Raw genomic sequence first — 20,509 nt, 5'->3', positions numbered from 1 at the left:
TAAAATATAAAGGGCATCCTCGTGCAAATGGACACAGGTTATAGAATTTATTAAGGTTTCAAAGAGTTTTTCGTAATAACCTGACGTTTCATGTCGGTTAGCATTACAGTGTGAAGAATTTTAATACTGTGCAAACATTAAATTGTAATTTTTAGTAATTACATGCTCGACATAGACCTCGAGTTAAAGTAGACAGATTCAGAGTTTGACGTAGACTGGGATTATTAGAACGGAAATTTCATGGTCACTGTACATTGTATTCGGGTTCATGGCATCACGACTATACTCTTAAATCGAATGCTGCATCTGTTCTTGGCCAGTGGTCAAGTGACGGGCGTTTATCGAGGTACACGTACATGACTGGTAATGGTATTCATGGGCTACGTGGCATTTACCTGGATTAAAGAAGTGTGGAACCACTACTACACAACCGGGCCAAAAACAACAAATAATGTAGCGGGATGGCAAAATCGAATGAAAACTTTGATGGATAAAACACACCCGAAATTGTATGAATTCATCAGATCATTACAAAGAGAACAGGCCGTAATCGAAGTAAAGATGGCTGAGATATCAAATGGAGCAAGCCAGCAACCCAAGAGAAGAAAGTACAGAAACATGGACGACTTCTTAGGACAACTGAAGATGAGGTATGACAGTTGGGAAATTGATGCTGTGAAGCTTACAGACCGTGCTTCCCTAGTCGTGAACCTTGGCTAGCATGTGTTTGATGTGTAGGCCTATATGTATTGTATGTTACTTGTAATATGTTACTTAAAATTTTAAATACATAAAAACAGTTTACCAGTGTATATTATATTCTTGTGTTAATCTTACCACTACTAAGAAAGGTTTAAGAAATGCAGATCGAGTCTCCTTTCGCCTGTCTGCATTTTCTAATTAAAATTCAAGACGAAGGCGAAACGAGGCTAAACCAACACACGGAATGGGGGCGTTAGTAGGGGCGCGAGGGGAACACTACGCTTACCCGAAGAAGCCAGGCCGTATCTGTGTATATATCACCTTGCTCACACTGCAGCCACACGTTTCACCGGGCTCGGGGCACTTCAAAGGTGTTCACAGAGTTCCGAGCAAGATCAACGATGACGTAATGTCTGAAAAAATCCGACCGTTGACGGAAAATATTCATAATATAAAGGGGTAATTAACAGGTATAAAAATACCTCTAAAATGAATTTTTTAACAAAAATGCCGGGGCATGATTTTCTTCATTTGGCATGGAAACATAATCTTTGTTTAAATAGTTCTTTTTCATGTATCCTTTAACTCTATATTCCTGACAGATAAGCAATTTTTGTTAATATATATCATGTAAGGGCTAAATTTTGTTGTGATCTTTAGACCTGTCTACCTTATGCCCGGGGACTCTTCGTTGTTAACTGTTGTTATTGTTACTGTTTTCCAGAGAGTGTATAAGCCCCATCTGTTGTGTTTTCTCCAGTGTACATCGATTGCCACAGTGTAGAACGTCAGTCTATCTTTGTGTCGTCTACACAAATCTCGAAGCTACACTGAAGCCATACTGGACTTTTATGGGTATATGTATATGCAAAGAGCTCCCAGAGTCTTTCTCAAGTGCCGAGCCTTTATACATCACGGATTTAAAAGGTTGCAAAAATTTGCAAGGTGCACGGGCAAAGGGTATCTGTATATTTGTGTTGCAAAGAGTGAGTGAGTGAGTGAGTGCTTGGGTTTTAACGTCGTGCTTAACAATTTTTCAGTCATATGACGACAAAGGAACCCTTAGGGTGTATGCACCGCTCTTTTATCTAGTGCTGCTTCAATGAGACGACTTGCCGAAGGTAAATAAGTATATACTGATACAGGTCAACCAGTCATTGCACTATCCCTTTCATGCTGAACACCAAGCGAGGAAATTACAACTTCCTCTTTTAATGTCTTAGGTGTGACTTGACCCAGGATTGATCCCGGATCTACCGCTCTACCAACTGTGCTATCCGGGCCGGTAGTGTTGCAAAGAAGGCGGTGTATAAATTACAAAATAACAAAAAACATGAAATAAACTCGGTAGAACGACCATGGTATATAAACAACTGAAAATATCCTTACTTATTTAATTATTCATTTCTTTACATTTTCTTACAGAATCAAGTTTGTGGACTGTAAGGTGAGTTTTATGGATCAGCTTGATAATGTCAGTGACGTCACACTTCTCTTTCTACACCTTGTGAATAAAATTCCTGCAAACATTGGCCCTGTAATGTGTTCCGGTGCAAGGAAAAGCGTAATAAAATGTACACAAGTATATTTTTACCTACAATACCATACAAATGGTTCAGTTGCCTGCTGAATTCTCCCAACATATACCGATGTTAATAACCACGGTGGCCTTGGTATGTGCTGAAGCGTCTAACAGTAAATCATTACACGGCATAGTCACAATTATCCGTTTTCTGGTTGCAGGGCTTTTGTGTTTCTGAGGAGACTGAATTGCATTAGCACATTTCCATGAGCTTCCAATTAAAGCCAACCCGTGGGTTCAGTGCGTCGTCTCTGTCCCGAGGCAGCCAGATGACCTTTTGGTAATGTCAGATAATACCCAAATTACTGACATCATAAATAAGCCTGTGTGACCTATCAACAGCTTCTCTCAAAGGCCCGAGCTCGGGATGTGCAGCCACTCGGTGGGCGCTCGGAAATTTAGCACTGGAAGCCTTATACTCACTTATATTGTATGAGCTTCGCTCACTCCAGGGTTTCATATAACGCTTTGCATGCCACAAGTCCATAACCGGACGTCGCTAACGCGACATATTCCCCTTCCTAAAGACTTGCTGTCCAGCACCTGATATTTCATATCTGGCCATTTACCTTTGTGGCTAACCCCAGGTTCAGTGTTACAAAAGGAGCGCTTGACAGGATTCCCCCGGGGGAATATACCTCAGTCTGAAGCCAGCTGTACGATCGGATATACTTTTCCTTCTGTATACTATGTGGCCAGAATGGGTGCTGCTCTAACGCCAACTATTTCGTGAAAGAAATATTTCCAATCCAAGAGGGATGATTTAAATTTGAACCATTGTAACTATATATACAGAGGGCTATGTATACAGAAAGGCCTTACTGGTTCATGCCTTATTTACTTACTTTGTTCTTTTTTTTTCTTGGATTTACTCACAAATATTTTCATTTTTTTGGAGGCTATCAGATTTACAGGCGGAATTAGGCAAATCCAGAGTAAATCTGTATGTAGACAAGGTGGGTGCGGGATTCTCCACGGCATGTGCAGCACCTTTCTAAAACATGTATAGCATGCATGACATCTGAAATATTCGGAAAGTACAAAAAAACACGACTTTGACATTGGTACTCATGCCATCCACAAAACACCCACAAACCGGTATAAAGAGACAAAATATATCTGGCTTAATAATAATGAAATGGAGATATCACCACGTACATGTAAATATAAAATGTTTCACAAGCTTTCTGCCCACTTGACAAATATACCGGCAAGTGGGCCAAAAACTTTTACATTTAGCTGGTGACGCCTCGACTTATTATTTAAAATAAATTTATATATTTATAATTGTATAATTATTTTTATTATTGAACTCAGGTACCCAGTCTATAAAGCTGTATATAAAATATTATGATTTGTGCGAACGTATATAGTTATAATAATGTTTAGTAAGATAAATATACCAGTATTAAATTAATTCATATAAATAAACCAACTTTAATCGTTAATCCCTAGTACTGAAGCTCATCCCTGACTTAGCTGTATCTGCACAGGTCAGATTGTCATTGTCTTGAATCTTAAACGGTTTGGCTCCGCTACACCGGAAATTAAACGTCAGCTGAGGACGCCATTGTTCACGCTTTTATCGCGCGAATGACGTACGTCCACTGGCCAATGGCTGAAGATGCTATGATTAATTTTTATTTTCTCAAGATTACAGCGGTAAATGGGATTTTTCAGGATTCCTCGGTTTCCATTGTTCTCGGAGCCTTGGTAGCAAGAAGCAATTTAGCATAAAGATGTCGTGCTTATAGGACAATGGTACGTTAACAGGGACGTACAAAATATCGTATGACACATGTGCGATTAAAAAAAATGTCGTACTCTGCTTTGTAGTAGCGCTCTAGCTCTTATTCGGCGTTACATGAAACATGACGGTCCCTTGGAGAGTTCATCAAAGTCCGATGGCTTACGCAGATCGTTCCTGTTTCATCCACCCATTAAACTGGCTGGCGTCGTACAAGTAAAAAATCCTGTAGTATACCAAACGATAGCTAATGACTACGCGGTATAATTTGTGCGGCGCCTCAGTGCTATAAAGACATTTTACGTGATCACTTTTCTGTTTATAAACGATTTGAGTGGTTCACATTTGAGACCTGTACGGTTACTTATGATCTATGTATAACATATGGTTTCCCCCGGGCTCTGCCCGGTTTCCTCCCACCATAATGCTAGCCGCCGTCGTATAAGTGAAATATTCTTGACTATGGCGTAAAACACCAATCAAATAAATAAATATATAACATATAGAAGTTATTGATCCAGCTTCAATCTTCATTGCATCCTCTGCTGTAGCATGTAAGGCCGATCACTTCAATTAACAGCACTGCTCACGCGACCTGGTCATTAGCCTATATACTCTTCTGGGTAAATATGTATGTACAGCTTTTGTCACATTTTCCCAAGTATACGCAGGCCTACAACTTTACTAGTAGAAATGATACAAATTTGATTTCAGATCAAACGGTGGCAGTGACTTGGGTAAGCTAGTTTACCCGTGCATGTCCATGCAAACAACAGGAGATTAAATGTGTCAGTAGGTGAATACATATACGGAATTCTGGCAAAAGAATAGCCTGTTAATGTTAACAGTCTGATGTCCTAGCGAGTCTAGAATGTACTCCGTTATTATGACATAAAACTGCAGTAACAGAATAATCCGCTGCAGTTACAGAAAATATTGTAGCATCACTCTGACAAAATTCATATTCGATTTCATTTTTTTAGATTAGGTGTAAATTGGGAACTATTATAGGCGAATTGATCATATACAACTCTCACACGACATCCTTAAATTCGTATATGGTACATGTGTACCAGGTGAAGACTATATGTGCAGGCACAATTAATGTCATGTACATGTATGGTGCTGCCGTAGTCACACATTACACGGTTTCTTGGAATTTCTTTTCGGTTTTCGGTTTCCGACGAATTTCACAACATATAGATGTGTAATTCCATATTTGGCTTGCTTGGATGATTTTTTTTATACCTATAAATAGAAAAAGATGCATTTCAGATAATAGGCTTATGCATAAACTGGCCTAACGTCCTTGTATTGCCTACCTTAAATGGGATACTGATTTTGACGATTCTACCCAGCATAACATGTATTTTCAACGGATTAAATTTTAGTGATTAGGCCTATATAGGCATATTGCTACGTAAAATTCCTTGAAAGATGTAGTACCGCTACCTTTAAGTAATGTTAAATTAAAGAAAACCCTAAAACAAAAAGATAAACGGTACTGCATACAGGGAGGGGGCTAGCGAAGTAGAACTGATCTGTTCCATAACAAGGTATTAACATGGATAGAGTTTTGGTGTGGTTTAATAGGCCCGTACATGCCTACTTTAGGGCCTATACCTATGCGTGTTTAATTAGTGAGGCGGCGCTATAAACATAAGTATGTGACAGCTCACCGTCACAGTTCTGTAACAACGTTAAGTTATTTTATGTGACATAAAAATACGTGTAGTCCAATTAAGAACTGATTTCAGTTCATTCTGTTCGATTAAGCAGGCTTGCTCTTGCTGATTTCCTATTCGGCCGTACCTAGGAAGGTCTGACAGCAATTTGCGGATCGATGGTCGTGGGTTTCCCGGGGATCTGTCCGGTTTCCTTCCACCACAATGCTGGGCGCCATCGTAAACATATAAATGAAATATTCTTGAGAATGGCGAAAAACACGAATCATATAAACAAATAAACAAAGTTGGCCGAAAACCCCAAGTTGTTCTTCTCATCAGTGAATCATTCAATCAATATGACTCAAACAATTAATCAGTTAATTCCACTCAAATCATTTAAGGCTACGGAAGATGCTTAACTCCAACGGTTACAGCAACTTCAAGTCACCTAAGTAGGCAAGCATACAATATACATATAAGTAGGCCTTCGTGCGCATGCGAAACTTGTCACACAAAGTTATAGGATGTCACGTTACAAAGTTTCGCGCACAGGGCGTTTACAGTCAAAGGGAGACAACTCGTTCCTACTGACCGTAACTTCGCACGTGATTTTTGTCTGATTGTTGTGAGGGGTTTCTCCGGAAGACAGGTTTTCACTGGTTTTGACCTGAGGTGTACTAGAAAGAATAAAAACATTTCTTCAAAATCTATATTGATTTTTTACTTCTTCAAGAGGGTGAAGTTGTAAGAGATCAACGACGTACGCGCTGTCAATGGCGGGTCGTGGATCTATCGCCCCAATAGCGGCCGGTAAAATCGATGGTGTTCGTGATTTATATTCTACTGGTTATTGTTAAAAATCGTAAAGTAGGAATAGTCGTGTAATTAAAACCGTTATGATTGCAGGTGCGAAAATGGTCCACTAGTAAACTACGCATGAAATTGTAGTAACATTTTTCAAGGGAAGCCATCCGAGGTTCTATGGTGTAATGGTTAGCACTCTGGACTCTGAATCCAGCGATCCGAGTTCAAATCTCGGTAGAACCTGAATTCTTAATTTTTTGTCCATTTTTTTTTCTTTCCTCATGTAACGCTTTTTTAAACGTGAGTTTATGTTAGAAACTAATGCCTTACATGCAACTGTTCATCAGATTGATAGATGACAGTACATGTAATTGTACCCTCCTGTAAATTGTAACAAGGTGTAGAGCTCTAAAGGCTTTACTGATGCAGCCGACTGACTTGGTCGTGACTTTTACTGATAAGAAAGGGTATGGGTACGGTGCCAGGAGAGATTGATAAATTATAATGCTACAAAAGTGCAAACGACCACTCAAATCCGTAATACAGATTAAAAAATAAAGGCTGACATTATTGAGAAGCTTTAACTGAGTTGTCGTTCTTGAAAAGAGCTCTTACGGGGAAGAAGGTAATAAAAGGTGTAATCTGCAAAATCACATTGTCACCGGTGGAAACAAGGATAACGTTTTGCGTTTCTCACCTTTCAAAGAATGGTAATTATATCATAGAAAAGACAAACTGAACCCTTTTCTTACCAGTGTATTGCAAATCGTTGATGGTTTGACTTGTAGGGCTACCTATGTGACAACTTAAGTGCTGTCCAGTCACTCAGCTAAAACAACAGCAACAACAACAACATGATATGTCAGTTTAGAAACTTTAAAACTACATCTAGATGGACTCGGTATGCTAATTTAAAATACTTACACAGAGATGTGAAAAAGAGGTTGCTGCCCATTGTTTTTTGTTGATGCATCCTGTGCCACGTGATTTACCCAGTTTACACACTAGCATTCCCATAGATATTCCATCTAAATGAACTCGGTCAGTGTGCTGTTTTAAAATTCTGACATTCATTGTCATCCATCGAGTTCATCGTCGCCTCTCCAACAACCTGGTGTGGATTTCAGTCTTCCATCTCTATAATCTTGAGTATAACATATAACACCTATCAAATAAATAAATCAGTAAATCAAACTCCCACCACTTTCCCATTTATGGCAATCTAACTTACCTCCTCTGCTCATTTATATGTAATTTCATGATGGAATCTCAAATACTATCCTTGTAATTTATAGCCTATTGAATTAGACCTTGTATGCTCACAATATAAGGTCTAACAGAGGTTCCTTACCAAAACGCTGGGTATTTTCCTATCTGCACGTAAAGCTTCCATAGTGTTTCTTACCTGACATTTTCTTATTCAGCGATCATTAGTTGAGGGAATTACACTTTTATTGGAGCACAATGGACATATATTACAATCATATCAAGCATTTCTAGTCCACAACCCAGCAAAAACATTGTGTAGATGGCCATGTTCGCCATCATTTGGAATTATCGTTTGTCATGCACAGCGAATGATTTTTTATCAGTGAAGCAATCAGCATTGCAAAAAGTCCCCATTGCAAAGAATGCACGGCAACGCATCAAGTACTGTCCTCTTAATTTACTTAACTACCCTCACCGATGAAAGCAATTAACTGGCTGCCTTGTGGTCACAGTGACTGAGGGACATGTTATGGCTTATTGGTAAGATAAGGGATGATCATGTCCAAGTCCATATGAATTTTGGTTCATCTCATTATTCCCGAGGCTTGGTCACAATGTTATTAAACAGCAGAGCTCATGTGTGAATCCATTTGGCCAGTTTTAACACTGTACGTTTTTGCTGACAACTGAAGACCACTTGTCTTCATATTTCCATCAATATGATGTGCAAGCTTTACCTCACATGTGAACAGGTTTCTTCAGCAACAAGGTCAGTGGATTACATCGGACACTATGGTTTACACCGGGGACTATGGTTTCCTCCAGCCATAAACCTGAGCACCGTCATATATTTGAAAATAGAGTATGTAATTAAACAACATACCATTTAGTTAACTGATGCTTAGTTGTAATATTAATACAAACAGTGTCTGTTTTTTTTCAGTTTAAATTTAGACGTGAATGGTGATAAAGGTCGAGTGTTTTAATTTTTTTTTTTTTTTACAGTTCAGGAACCAGTATGATAATGATGTCACAGTATGGAGTCCCCAGGTAAGTATGGCTTTTCGAGGATAATCGCTTTGCAACAGATCTGTTTGTATAAGTTAATTGAGTTCATGGAAAAAAAAGTTGACCTGAAGATAAAATGCATTACCAGGGTAGTTTAATTCAGATTCTATTGTTCAGAAGAGAAAATATTAAAGAAAAAAAAATGCAAACCGCTTTCCTATTTAGAAGTTCTTATGTTGTGCTGTACATATACCAGTTATTCATTTATCATAAGTGTTTTAAATTTTTAATGCCACCGTCTCAAAACAAATTTGACAATTCAGAAAGCATCTCATGTATTTGTATGATACAATCCCATACTGAGGGTCCTACGTTTCAGAGATGTTATGTGAGGTACAGTGGTATTTTTGTAATACAGGATGCTGTTGTCTATTCCACAGGGACGAATACATCAGCTGGAATATGCGCTAGAGGCTGTAAAACAGGGCTCTGCCACAGTAGGAATCAAATCAAAGAAGCATGCTGTTTTAGCAGCTTTGAAGGTATGTGTTGGACTGCTTTTGTTTACATGTATAACACTGCAATATGTTTGAAAGTGAAAATCTTAAGGATCTATGTATATTGACTGCTGTATTTAGCAATGCTATCCTTAGATCAGTATTGGATGTATGATGGATTGCTAGTGTCATGAGTGCTTTTTGCAGATTCGGCTGTTTTCAAGAGATTTATACATTCACTCGTCCATTTTTTTTTGCTCATGAACACATTATAGTGGTTGATACGCAATTAAACATTTCTTTCAATACATAAGAATGTTGACCAGAAGGACTTTTGTAGTAATGTTGTTTATGAGTAAATTGTTTAATACCTGAATTTTGTAAACTGCTTCTGTCTCATGTAATAATGAATGCTTGGTATATATTTTTTCCTGTCAATTTACTTGCTTTTTTGAGGAAAGTTACTTGACTCTCCTGCAGCATCAAAGAATATTTAGACCATTTCAATGCATGGAAATTTGTGAGTGCAAGTTGAATAATTGGTGGGTAAGACAAATGTGTGCTATATTTTTTATTTTTATCAGCGTGCCCCATCAGAATTGTCTGCCCACCAGAAAAAGATTTTACCAATAGATGAACATGTGGGAGTGGCCATTGCTGGACTGACAGCAGATGCTAGGTTTTCTCAGGTAAGCTCTCAGTTTTTATCATTAGGCAAAATAAATCCTTAACTTTTGTTAAATACTGTAAATACTGCTGTACTCATTTGAAAAAGTGATGGTGCACTTTATCAGCTGATGTTACTCCTTTGGATGATGAATGCATGGCTACATTGTTAGTCTTCAGGTGATCATTCCATGACCATTGCCATCGTTCTGACACTAAATCTATAACTAAGACTTTCAGCTCAGATATATTGGATTTTAACCTGTGAAGAAAACAGACAAAGTGTTTTGCCTGCAACTTCTGATAAATGGGGGAATTTTTTTTTCATTATTCCAGGTTTCTTATATTCTGCTGATGTTGGTGATTTGATTTTCAGAACTTATATTATGTTGATATTATGGAATTGTTGTCTGCTTTCGATAAGTGTACTATTATGATTGTTTCCCTTTACAGTAAATTCATGAGAGCAGAATGCCTGAACTCCAGATATGCTTACAACCAGCCGTTACCCATCTCCAGATTAGTGTCTCTAGTTGGGAACAGTATCCTTCATTGTGCATTGTAGAAGGGAAAGCTGATTCTTGAGGGATGTGATCCGTTGAACTTGACATTCTGCGGGGTGGTTTGACGTTGTTAATCCACATTAGAAGATCCTTAGTAGAAACAGTATGTTTCTAACCACAGCCTGTACACATTCCACAAATGTAGATACATGATCATGCTGGTATAGTCATTTTATGAAATGCTTATAGTGTTTTGTTTCTTGGACAATGTGCTTTTGCTATCAAATTTCTTTTACTCTTTGACAATTTCAAACATGTTATGTGAAAGTACAGGCTTACTGCCCCTCGGAGAAATGCCTAACAGATCCATTTAATGGTGCTTTAGTATTTTCAAATGTTAACTTTTTCATTGAGATTGTTTCATGGACAATTTGCTCTCTAAACAGTTGTACACTAGCTGTTGTGGTTTACCCTTAACTTTATCAAAGAATCTCAAGTACCCACACAGAGGTATGGTAGGAGGCCATTTGGTGTGGGTTTGCTGGTTGCTGGGTATGACGTAAGTGCATCAGTTACACTTTAGTCTCTAAACACTGCATGTATGTAAACATTCAATTTTTCATTCTGGATGAACGAGTTTAATTATTAAAATTTAAGATACCCTTGACAAAAATTTAGTTATGTACATATGTAGAATTGGCAGATGTGTACCACAGTAATGTTTGATAATTTGTTTGCTTTTTGTGAAAATCATTCTTGAGATTTATATGGCCCTCAATGTCTAAGATGGTTGGAGCACTGACCAATGAGATCGCATGATTGGGCTTTGGCTTGAAGTCATGAGGATTGTAGCCAAGGGTGGTGTCTTAGTCTAGGAGCTCATTTTTTTTTCCACCCATATCCTGACTTCTGCCATATAGGTGAAAAAGCATTGAGTGTGCCATTAAACATCAACCAAATCAATAAATGAAATCCATACCTGTTTATGATAATTGTGTACACTTTTTCATTTGACAGACAATGGGACCACACATATACGAAACCTGCCCTTCAGCAAACTGCTATGACTGTAAAGCTATGGCCATTGGGGCAAGATCACAGTCAGCCAGAACCTATCTTGAAAAACATCTGGACAAATTTCCTGATAGTAAGTTTAGCACTAATTTATCAATAACTGATATGTTTTGGTCCGAGTTCAATTCCTATCATGACCTTTTTTTGGACCACTTCGGTGGCCTAATTGTTAGAACATCTGCCTCAAAGTCGGAAGCCTCAGGATCAATCTCAGGTTGGGTCATATCAAAGACTTTAAAGGTCTTTACTTGTTGCTGCCTTGCTTGGTGCTCATCATAAAGAGGTTAGAGGAAGGTAACAGGAGTGGTTGGCCCAGTGTCCGTATAATTTGACTGAGTGGGGTGTCATGTCCGGTGTCTTCAGCATGATGCTTCAGTGGTGACATGGACTGTTTCCGCCACAGACACAGACACACACCTTATGACTCCTTGTCATCATATGACTGAAAAATTATTAAGTGCGACGGAAAACCCCAAGCATACATGTACATGTGTCTTTTATTAGCCATGGGCCATTACAATGCGGCAAGTCAACTCTTCTGGGCCAGTTTTTACATCCTGTAAAAGTTATGATTGAAGTGGTACTGAAGAATGAATGAATGAATGATTATGGCTTAACGCCACATCGGCAATAAAGTGGTACTGAAGAGACAACCGTGAAGACAAGAAACTGGTGAAATAATTGTAGAAATAAAAACAGGGCCCACATTTTGTGAAAGTTCTTGTGGGAGATGACCATTGAGGTGTGGTTAATTTTCATTGATTGCCTTTTAGTCAGTGAAAAATCACACAGTCAAATAAAAAAAACAGTGTAAAACAAAATCTCTGACTACATTTGTTTTATCTCATTTTCAGATCAACTTTGCATTTTGTATACATGTATTACGAGATTCAGAGGTGTGTAGGTTTGCTTGTGTTGATTTGTTATGCAGGTGTCACACTGTTCTGAAATCAACACCAGGTGGATAAAGTTGAAATTCAGCTCTGATCGTAAAACTATTGGTCCATTCGTGAGGGCGTCTTAATCCATCTTTGACTGCCAGTGGAGTTTCTCTAGGCAACTTAATAAGTGGTGGCAAAATCTTTGGCATGCCAAAAACTTGCTGAAAGACCTTGCGAAGGTTTTTTTCATGTTGAATTCGTGTGCCCATTTTGCCTCATCGTTAGGGCGTCGTCAGATTGTTTCGTCTTCACTTTGTGTGATCATTGGTGCCATCGGGCATTTTTTCACATTATGAAGACAACATGAAGGAAACAGGAAGCTACCGGATTGTTTTAGGAAGGCAACACAACTACGTGAAGCCCTTGCAGTGCCATCATGTAGCCGGCATATTATAGTATGAGGACACGGTCATGGAACCAGGGTTTCGGCGAAGACAGCCGAATTTGAGTAGCTCAAGAGTTCCCCATGTGTTCACGTGGACATACAAAAGGCCAGCCTCAGTGCATCAGTCCTGAGCAACTCTACAGAGCAGAGGCAAGAAAGTGAGCGCTTGGGGTTTAATGTCATACGTAACAATTTTTCAGTCATATGACGACGAAGGAATACTTAGTGTGCATGTAACGTGCATGCTTGTTGCAGGACGGATTTCCTCCGCTCTTTTATCCAGTACTGCTTCACGGAGACGACTTACCGAAGGCAAGTACCTTCGTTTGTGGTTCAGGTGCCATCAGGTGACCTTCTGTAGGCATTGTATTTGCCTCGGCTGTCGATTCGCTGTTGACCGACTTCACGGACATCTTCGTGCGAAATTCAAAATTGCTTATTGTTATGGCAAACTGGTGTGATGCTTGCATTAACAGTAGTATCAATGTAAGACTATTTCCATGTTCTTTCCAGGTAATATGGAGGAGCTGATCAAGCATGGCTTAAGAGCATTGAGGGATACATTACCATCTGAAGTGGAGCTGACGACTAAGGTGATGTAGTGGCGTATACTGTGTTAAAGTGATAATGGGATTTCATTTGTGGAGCTCTCAGTGGAGCAAGACTGCCCAGTCTGTATTGATGGGTACAACTTCTCTGCTAGATATTTTGCATGGTACCAAAGGAAAGTACTTTTTAAAACTGGCTTGCATGACATCTACAGTGTATCTGCTGAACAAAAAGTTAGTTTGAGTGTAATATTCGCGATTGCAGTCTCACTGCAAACGGGGAACAGTCAACAAATTGATTGGCCCTTAAATCAATATCAGATAATGAAGTGAATGAAAACGACCATACACATGGGTGTGTAACTTCTGAATAGTGGTCTTCACATGTTACAAAGTGTAGAAATCATGAAATTCCGTCTGCAGGTTTTTTTTAGACCTGAACTCAGCTATGTTGTATAAGATTAGACAACTTTGCCTGTTCTGTCATTACAGCACAAGTTAATGGGATAACCAAAAACTGTATATTCAAATGTCTGTACATGTACACAGATTCATATTATTAATGGGATTTAAAGTTTTATTTTTCAGTTAATAACTAATAACTTTACGCTTTTAAATTAACAATGTTTTTTTTTTGGTTTTTTTTGTAGAACTGCTCTTTTAGCGTCGTGGGAGAAGACATGAAGTTTACCATTTATGATGATGATGCAGTGGCTCCCTATGTATCCTTTTGTTCAGATTTGAATTAGACACTGTTCTAGCAATTTTTGTACATTTTTTTGCTGTCACTACATACATGTAAGTGGTTGTTATACACCGTTGCTTGGAGCTGTAGTTTGTGTGGTCAAGTTTGCTTCATTACTCTATTTTGTCAAGATCATAGAGTCAGAAAAGGGTTAATCAGTGAGATATCCTGGCTTTTAATGGCAGCTGTTTTTCAATTGGCCCGAAAAAAAAAAAAAAAAAAATGAAATTATATTTCAGTATTCTTTTTTCTACACCAAAAAAGGTGTAAAGACTGGCAGGCCTAAAGCATAAATTCTGTTTTTCTTCCAAGTTTCTTACCACATGCTACATTAAGCGTCAACATTAAAATTAGAGATACATTGGAGCATATTTGCATCACAAGATCAGACCTTGGGTGACACTTTTTCAACGTATTTAAATTATGTTTATGCAACCTATCAGACTCCTCAATACACACAAGGGAAAAGTAACAAGGGCAACATGGTGCATACAGAAAAATTTATACAAAAGCTAATGGGGAAACCAGTAAACAAAAATTGATGTGCTGCCTCATGCCGTGCTATGAGTGGAAAGTTGTCCTTGAGGCTTATGCACAGTTGTTGACAAGTACATCTGTGGAGGGGCAAAAGGTTGTTTACGTTGTCCTACCTGTGCTCATTTTTTGGGTCAAATAAATATGTAGAATTTTTAAACTAGATACAACAGAATACAACTGATTAAACTTTTTATCTAGCCTCTTTTTGTTTATTTCTGTACAGTTAAGTTGGAAAATGTCAAATCTTGAATCTTAGACCTTTCATTCTACAGTTAAAATTGATTTATTGTACTAAAATGATCAAGAAGGATTAGATACAAAATTCTTATTTCTTTATTCAAGTGAATTTACTTCAGCATATTGCCTGTGTCAACTCTGCATTACAAAAATAGTACTGGTTTTATGTGCATATGTTGAATCCTCGAAATGCCACTGTCTTCACTGTTCACGTGTGGACCATTTGGTGAGCTAGAGGCGTATGTTTCACATTCCACTGGTGCTTCCAGTTTTGTCCAGATATGAAAATGAAAAATTCTAGAGTACGAATTTGACACCATACAAATTTAAACAAAACACAACTAGATAAACAACTGTAAATGTTGTACTACATATATATTATCAGTGCCATGTGGAAACAGAGATACTTACCATAAAGAATTTGCTGTAACCTTAAGTATTTAATTCATTTACTTTAAAGATTAGTAGTCAATATTTATTCTCAACTACATGTACTCACTGTATATTTCAATTTTCAAGCAATGTATTGTGGGCAACATTGGCTTTTTTAGTGCAAGAAACCTGCGATTAAGTCCTACAATCTCTTCGTGAAGAGTGATTGAGCGTCCCTCTTGGCCACACCACAGACCTTTATATAACATGGCAGACAATTAATCATTGCGTGTGTGTGTGTGTGAGAACTATGGGAGCGTCTACCATAGAAGGCTCACATGTACCAGAGGGTAACCATGAGTGTATCAGCGGTTCAGTGTTACAGACCATTGAAAATGAGAAAGGTTCCCCCCTAAGGGCACGTCTGTCCATAAAATGTATATCCTGAAGTAGTCATCTGAACTCTGTCTATGTGCACTTGAACATAAAGTTGGGTTTTTCTAAATGCCAGGACACTTTTAGCCACCTTTCTTCACAATCCAAAACATAGAATCAATGGCTAGAAGTAGAAAACTGTTTATGTTCATCCGATGTACAGATGTGCCCATTGAGTTAAACATTGTTATTTAACATAAAACCAGTGTAAAAGTTTTCATTGATAACAGTTACCATTATAATATTTGTCTTTCAGTGTTGTATTTTGGTTTTGTTGACTAAATCACATTTTTTTCATGCAAGAATTTTTATTCTTATGTTGCTAATGAACCATGAACTACTTATTTAAACATGTTCTCATTTATTTGTTTATTTATTATATTGCTATGGAGAAAAAAGAAAAAAGAATTGTGGTCGATGGAACAGCCATCATAGCCTGGTAATGCGGTTTGGTTCAGCATTATTGGTTGTTGTTCAGCTGACCAAACTGTAAAGTGTATGCATCGCCGCTCCTCTACCACCCGGTTTTGGTTCCATTTCACTCCCTACTAGTTCAACAGTGGAAAATGGTAATATAAATGGTGTTACATTTTATCAGTTAGAGCTTAAGATAGCTAACAGCAGATTCACCAGCTCTTAGCGTGTCTACATGAAATATGTCACAGGTTGGTCAGAGGAAATTTCTGCCATGTAGCTTCAGATACCTTTCAAAATACATTTTGCTCACTAACTTTTCAAGCCATAGTCAGTAAATCAGTCTGTCCTATGTATTGTCCTTAACTCTTGTCAGCTAACCATGATTGAGGGTGAGGAGAGGACAACTTTACCTGTGGCTGATGAGGTCTGCAGAGGCTGGGGTAAGTAAGCTGGCATATGGTGGAGTCTACATTCTGCCACCAGTCAGCTACCATACTCTTTCAACCTTGTTATCTTTACTGCGTTCACTTCCACCGTGTATGACTCAGTGGCACTGTGCTATTAGTCTAGAGATTTAAAAATCAATTTAATTAGAAACATAATCAGACATACAGTATAATACAGTACTGGTCGTGTTGACCAACATTGAGGTGTAGATCACATGAGAAAGTCAGAAATTGAGAAGTTTCATGAAATGTAATCTGTAGGCCTAAGCTGACATTAAATGCTATCAGTGATAAAACTGCGGCATTGAACTTTGTTTTGTAAGTATTATTCTGCTATTCAAGTTCTGATAACGATCAGTAATCTAAGCATCAAAGTACCAACTGTTCTAACACTAGGCTAGTGTATATCATATCAAGGCCCTTTCTTTCATTTGCCATGTGTGATATCAAATGTCCCGACATTTCAGTCCAATTTCAGCTTTTATATTAACCTAAAGAATTTTAGTTCGGCTACCTGTATCTTTAAAAAAAATGATTCTGCCCTGGATATCTTTATTTTATGTATATTTAAATTTGCAAGTTTCATTAAGCTGTTCAGAAACTACAATCTCACCTAACAGATGGGGTGTGAATGGTAATCAGCTGTGATTTAAATGTTGGGTTTAACTTGTACTTGCTAGTATGCAAACTTTAACAGCACACCCATTATTGACATCTCATCAGGTGGCCCATGGAGGAAGGAGACCCTGTGGCACGGCCTGCCGTCCCCACCCCACAACCTGCTGAGCCTGTTACAGCCCCCATGGACGAGCAGTGATGAAGCGACTAGTGCTAACTAACCATTCTCATACCAAGATTTCATCTTCCCACGTGACATCACCAGTATTTAAAATTCTCGCATTGTCCGTTTGGAAACTATGGTCCACATTGTCTGAATTTATATGTATACATGCACATACATGGTATATCTATTTCATACACTAATAGTTTTGTAACTGATCACAGACTCAAAACACAGACTAATATTCATGAGAATGGAGATTTGGCATTCAGGGGTTGACCTGTTTTATAATGTAAAGTTCCATTCATCACTATGAAGATTTCAGAACAGTGTAGCATGGTGCAAATTCATGATGCTGGGTAAAATTTTAGCTCCAACTCTTGTGGACCTGTTGATCATATATTCATTTCCAAGGCAGTAACAATGTGTGTTAAATACAGATGGCCTCTGGGGGAAATACGAACGATCCTTCCTTGTTTCTATAATGATCGAAATTATGTGTAAATAAGGCAAGCCTCTATGTGTCTGTTCAGAAGACAGAAACTGACATGGGTTTAAATAAAAACAGACTTATCAAGATGATGTGTTTTGTTACTGTTGGCCTTATATTATACATGGTTTTGTACAGTTAGCTAGGGTGTACATTTAAAATAAGTGTAGTACGTTATGGTACACATTAAATTTCTCTGGAACTGTTGCCACAAAATGACAGATTCTGCCCATGTGAGGTTTTAACTTTAGCCATTATTATTCATTCAACATGAAAATTATGGAATCGAGAAAAATTGTGACCATGTAAGGCCAATGTGTACTTTAAGGAGTTTGGCAAGTGTTTTTGCTCCTGTAAATCTACATATGCAGGTGTGTTTCTTTCTGTAAATCTACATAATTTTCTTAAATCGACTTTTCAATGTGTGCTTTCAAAGTTGTTGGCTTCCATTATGCTATCTTAATGGATGTATAATACGCACGTAGTCGGATTATCTTATCTGCATTTCCTGAATTTTTTTGTGAACAAAGGCAATGACACAAAACCGGTTGGAATTAACATTTCACCAGGCGCTTGCAGTAAAATATTGACGTGTTTCATTCCGATGTTTTCCGAAACGGAAGTGCTCATCCTTGATCATGGTCTGTGCATGTGATCACCCATGGCTTCTCGCCCTACCCGCGGGGCGGTTGTGGAGAGATTGGGTGAAAAGGTTAAGGCTTTTGTTCGGCTCACGGAACGCCCCAGTATGTTGACCTTGTGACCGTATGCTAATGTTTGTGTTCATGACATCTAACTTCGGCATATGTTTAGAAAGCTGGATTTTCTCACAAGCACATGTAAAAATTAATAAACTTACGACAAATAATGTAGAAAGTCAAAGGCAGGAAAAATGAGAGGAAAGCATATATGGCGTATTGACTTTAACTTAGTTTTATAATTTTTTGGGGTTTTAAACGTTTCTAGACCAAACTCACGAGTAATTGGAAAGAAATCCTCGTCGAATAAATCCATTCATGAAGACAAAACGAAGTTATACACCATGCAAACAATGGTTTTGGGCGTTCTCCACTGATCCGTAATCCACGTTATCGGTATACGGGATCTGTCAAAGCTTAAACCCAACATTTATGCCACAGTGTAAATGATCATCACAGATAAAATGACCAGATGCTGGAATATAATCCTTTCAATCAAAAAAATCCACATATTCTTCCGAGGTAAGTTCATCCATCAGGTATTCTGGTCTTGCTCAAAACTGGATGACATGGCCGGCGTCAAAACATGACAAGAACTAGACAGGGGATTGTGATGGCTTATATACCTTTCGATGTCACGTGTCCGATATGAACGGACAAAACTAGACTTTACCAAAGGGGCGGGGACGAGCTTGTGTATGAGTGACATTTGAACCGTTCAGTGGATGGGAGCTCAAGCAAGGCTTTTGTTCTGTCTGTTTGATCTAACGTGTAGCAAAGATATACCTATGTTCTGGCCTGTAAATTAATTACTGTACCGGTAACAATAAACAAAACTTTGAAGAAACTAACTCTAGAAAGTGCAGAAAAGTGAGCCTTGATGTAGAATTGTTGATTTGTATGAAGCACAGGTCATCTATGGATGATAAAGTTCTCATATTATACAAGCTAGTAACACTGCTAGCGACATGTTGATCCGTTAGGTATACACACGCGAGCCTACCGCAGACAAATGATACGTTAGATTTCACTTTGATTGATGCTAGAATGTTTTCTGTTATTCCAGCAGATTATTCTGTTAAATATAACACTCATATTCTATTAATTCAACATGAACATTGCAATTGACTAACAGAGTATTATGTTGAATATGACATAGTATTATGTTATAGTAACAGTATGCATTCTAACATCACTCAGACTAGACTTCGTGTTAAAATTAACAGATTATATTTTGAGTGTATAAGTTCTTGCAACCAATAATTTGATAAATCAGACTCGATCTGAACAGCTCACGAATAAATGGTTGCTTACATACGCACTCACCATCTGTTACAATGTGTAAAAATGTTAAACTGTCTGGGTAATGGAGTGCGTTTTTATGAATTCTGTTTGGAGAAGATGTGAAATCATTCATATCGCAGAGTAAATAAATTTACGCTGGACCTGTAAAATAAAAAGCGGAATTTCATCCCCTGTCGGCCTCTGGAATCATTTCACTAACAACAACCATTTTTAAAAATGTGCTCGAAGGAGTGGACAGGCCTCAGAATTACCCGCACACTTTCTGACCGGTAAATAGAGCCAGAGACAGGATGTTGTTTGTATGAGTATTGTTCTTCAGTCTTTGTACATGACTGCGCGCGACTTTGCCGAGGCACACATGCAGGGATCATAAGTGTAGCAGCATGCTGCCGGTCAGTAGTGATACTCGCATGCTAGCCACGCCCCCTTCCGCCAGTCAGCCATTCACAGGGCTCCATTCATTTGCACAGCTTATTCCAGAAAAAAAATTTCTATAAAAAGCTAATTTTTTGACCCAGCAAACTATATCTGGGGGAAAGGGTTCCATCAGATTAGTTTGAGATATTTCTGATCGTAGAAATCAAAGCAGCCATATGAGCAGAATCTTGAAGTGGATTGCAGTCGTGTGGTTGGTTGCCTTGGCAGAAGGTAAGAGTGCTGAGTCGATATGATAAAGATATGGTATGTTTACCCTAGCACGTGCGCAACCTTAG

At 38.3% G+C, this 20,509-nt stretch overlaps 1 protein-coding gene and 1 non-coding gene across 2 annotated transcripts; both read left to right on the top strand.

Moving 5' to 3' along the window:
- Positions 1-6,673: 6,673 nt before the first annotated feature.
- Positions 6,674-6,745, top strand: Trnaq-cug (transfer RNA glutamine (anticodon CUG)). The gene has a single exon. It is a non-coding gene; the product is annotated as a tRNA-Gln (tRNA).
- Positions 6,746-7,118: 373 nt separating this feature from the next.
- On the top strand, positions 7,119-17,361 carry LOC135476899 (proteasome subunit alpha type-1-like). Its single transcript, XM_064757080.1, has 11 exons — positions 7,119-7,212; positions 8,717-8,761; positions 9,160-9,261; positions 9,801-9,896; positions 10,328-10,424; positions 10,874-10,944; positions 11,403-11,532; positions 13,299-13,378; positions 13,984-14,055; positions 16,450-16,516; positions 17,246-17,361. Exons 1-11 carry the CDS (start codon positions 7,210-7,212, stop codon positions 17,359-17,361), a joined length of 879 nt encoding a protein of 292 aa, XP_064613150.1. The 5' UTR covers positions 7,119-7,209.
- Positions 17,362-20,509: the final 3,148 nt, after the last annotated feature.

This window comes from Liolophura sinensis, chromosome 1, assembly GCF_032854445.1.
Source record: "Liolophura sinensis isolate JHLJ2023 chromosome 1, CUHK_Ljap_v2, whole genome shotgun sequence".
NCBI lineage: Eukaryota > Metazoa > Mollusca > Polyplacophora > Chitonida > Chitonidae > Liolophura > Liolophura sinensis.
The sequence above is the reverse complement of the archived record's forward strand: the minus strand, read 5'-3'. Positions and strand labels throughout refer to the sequence as shown.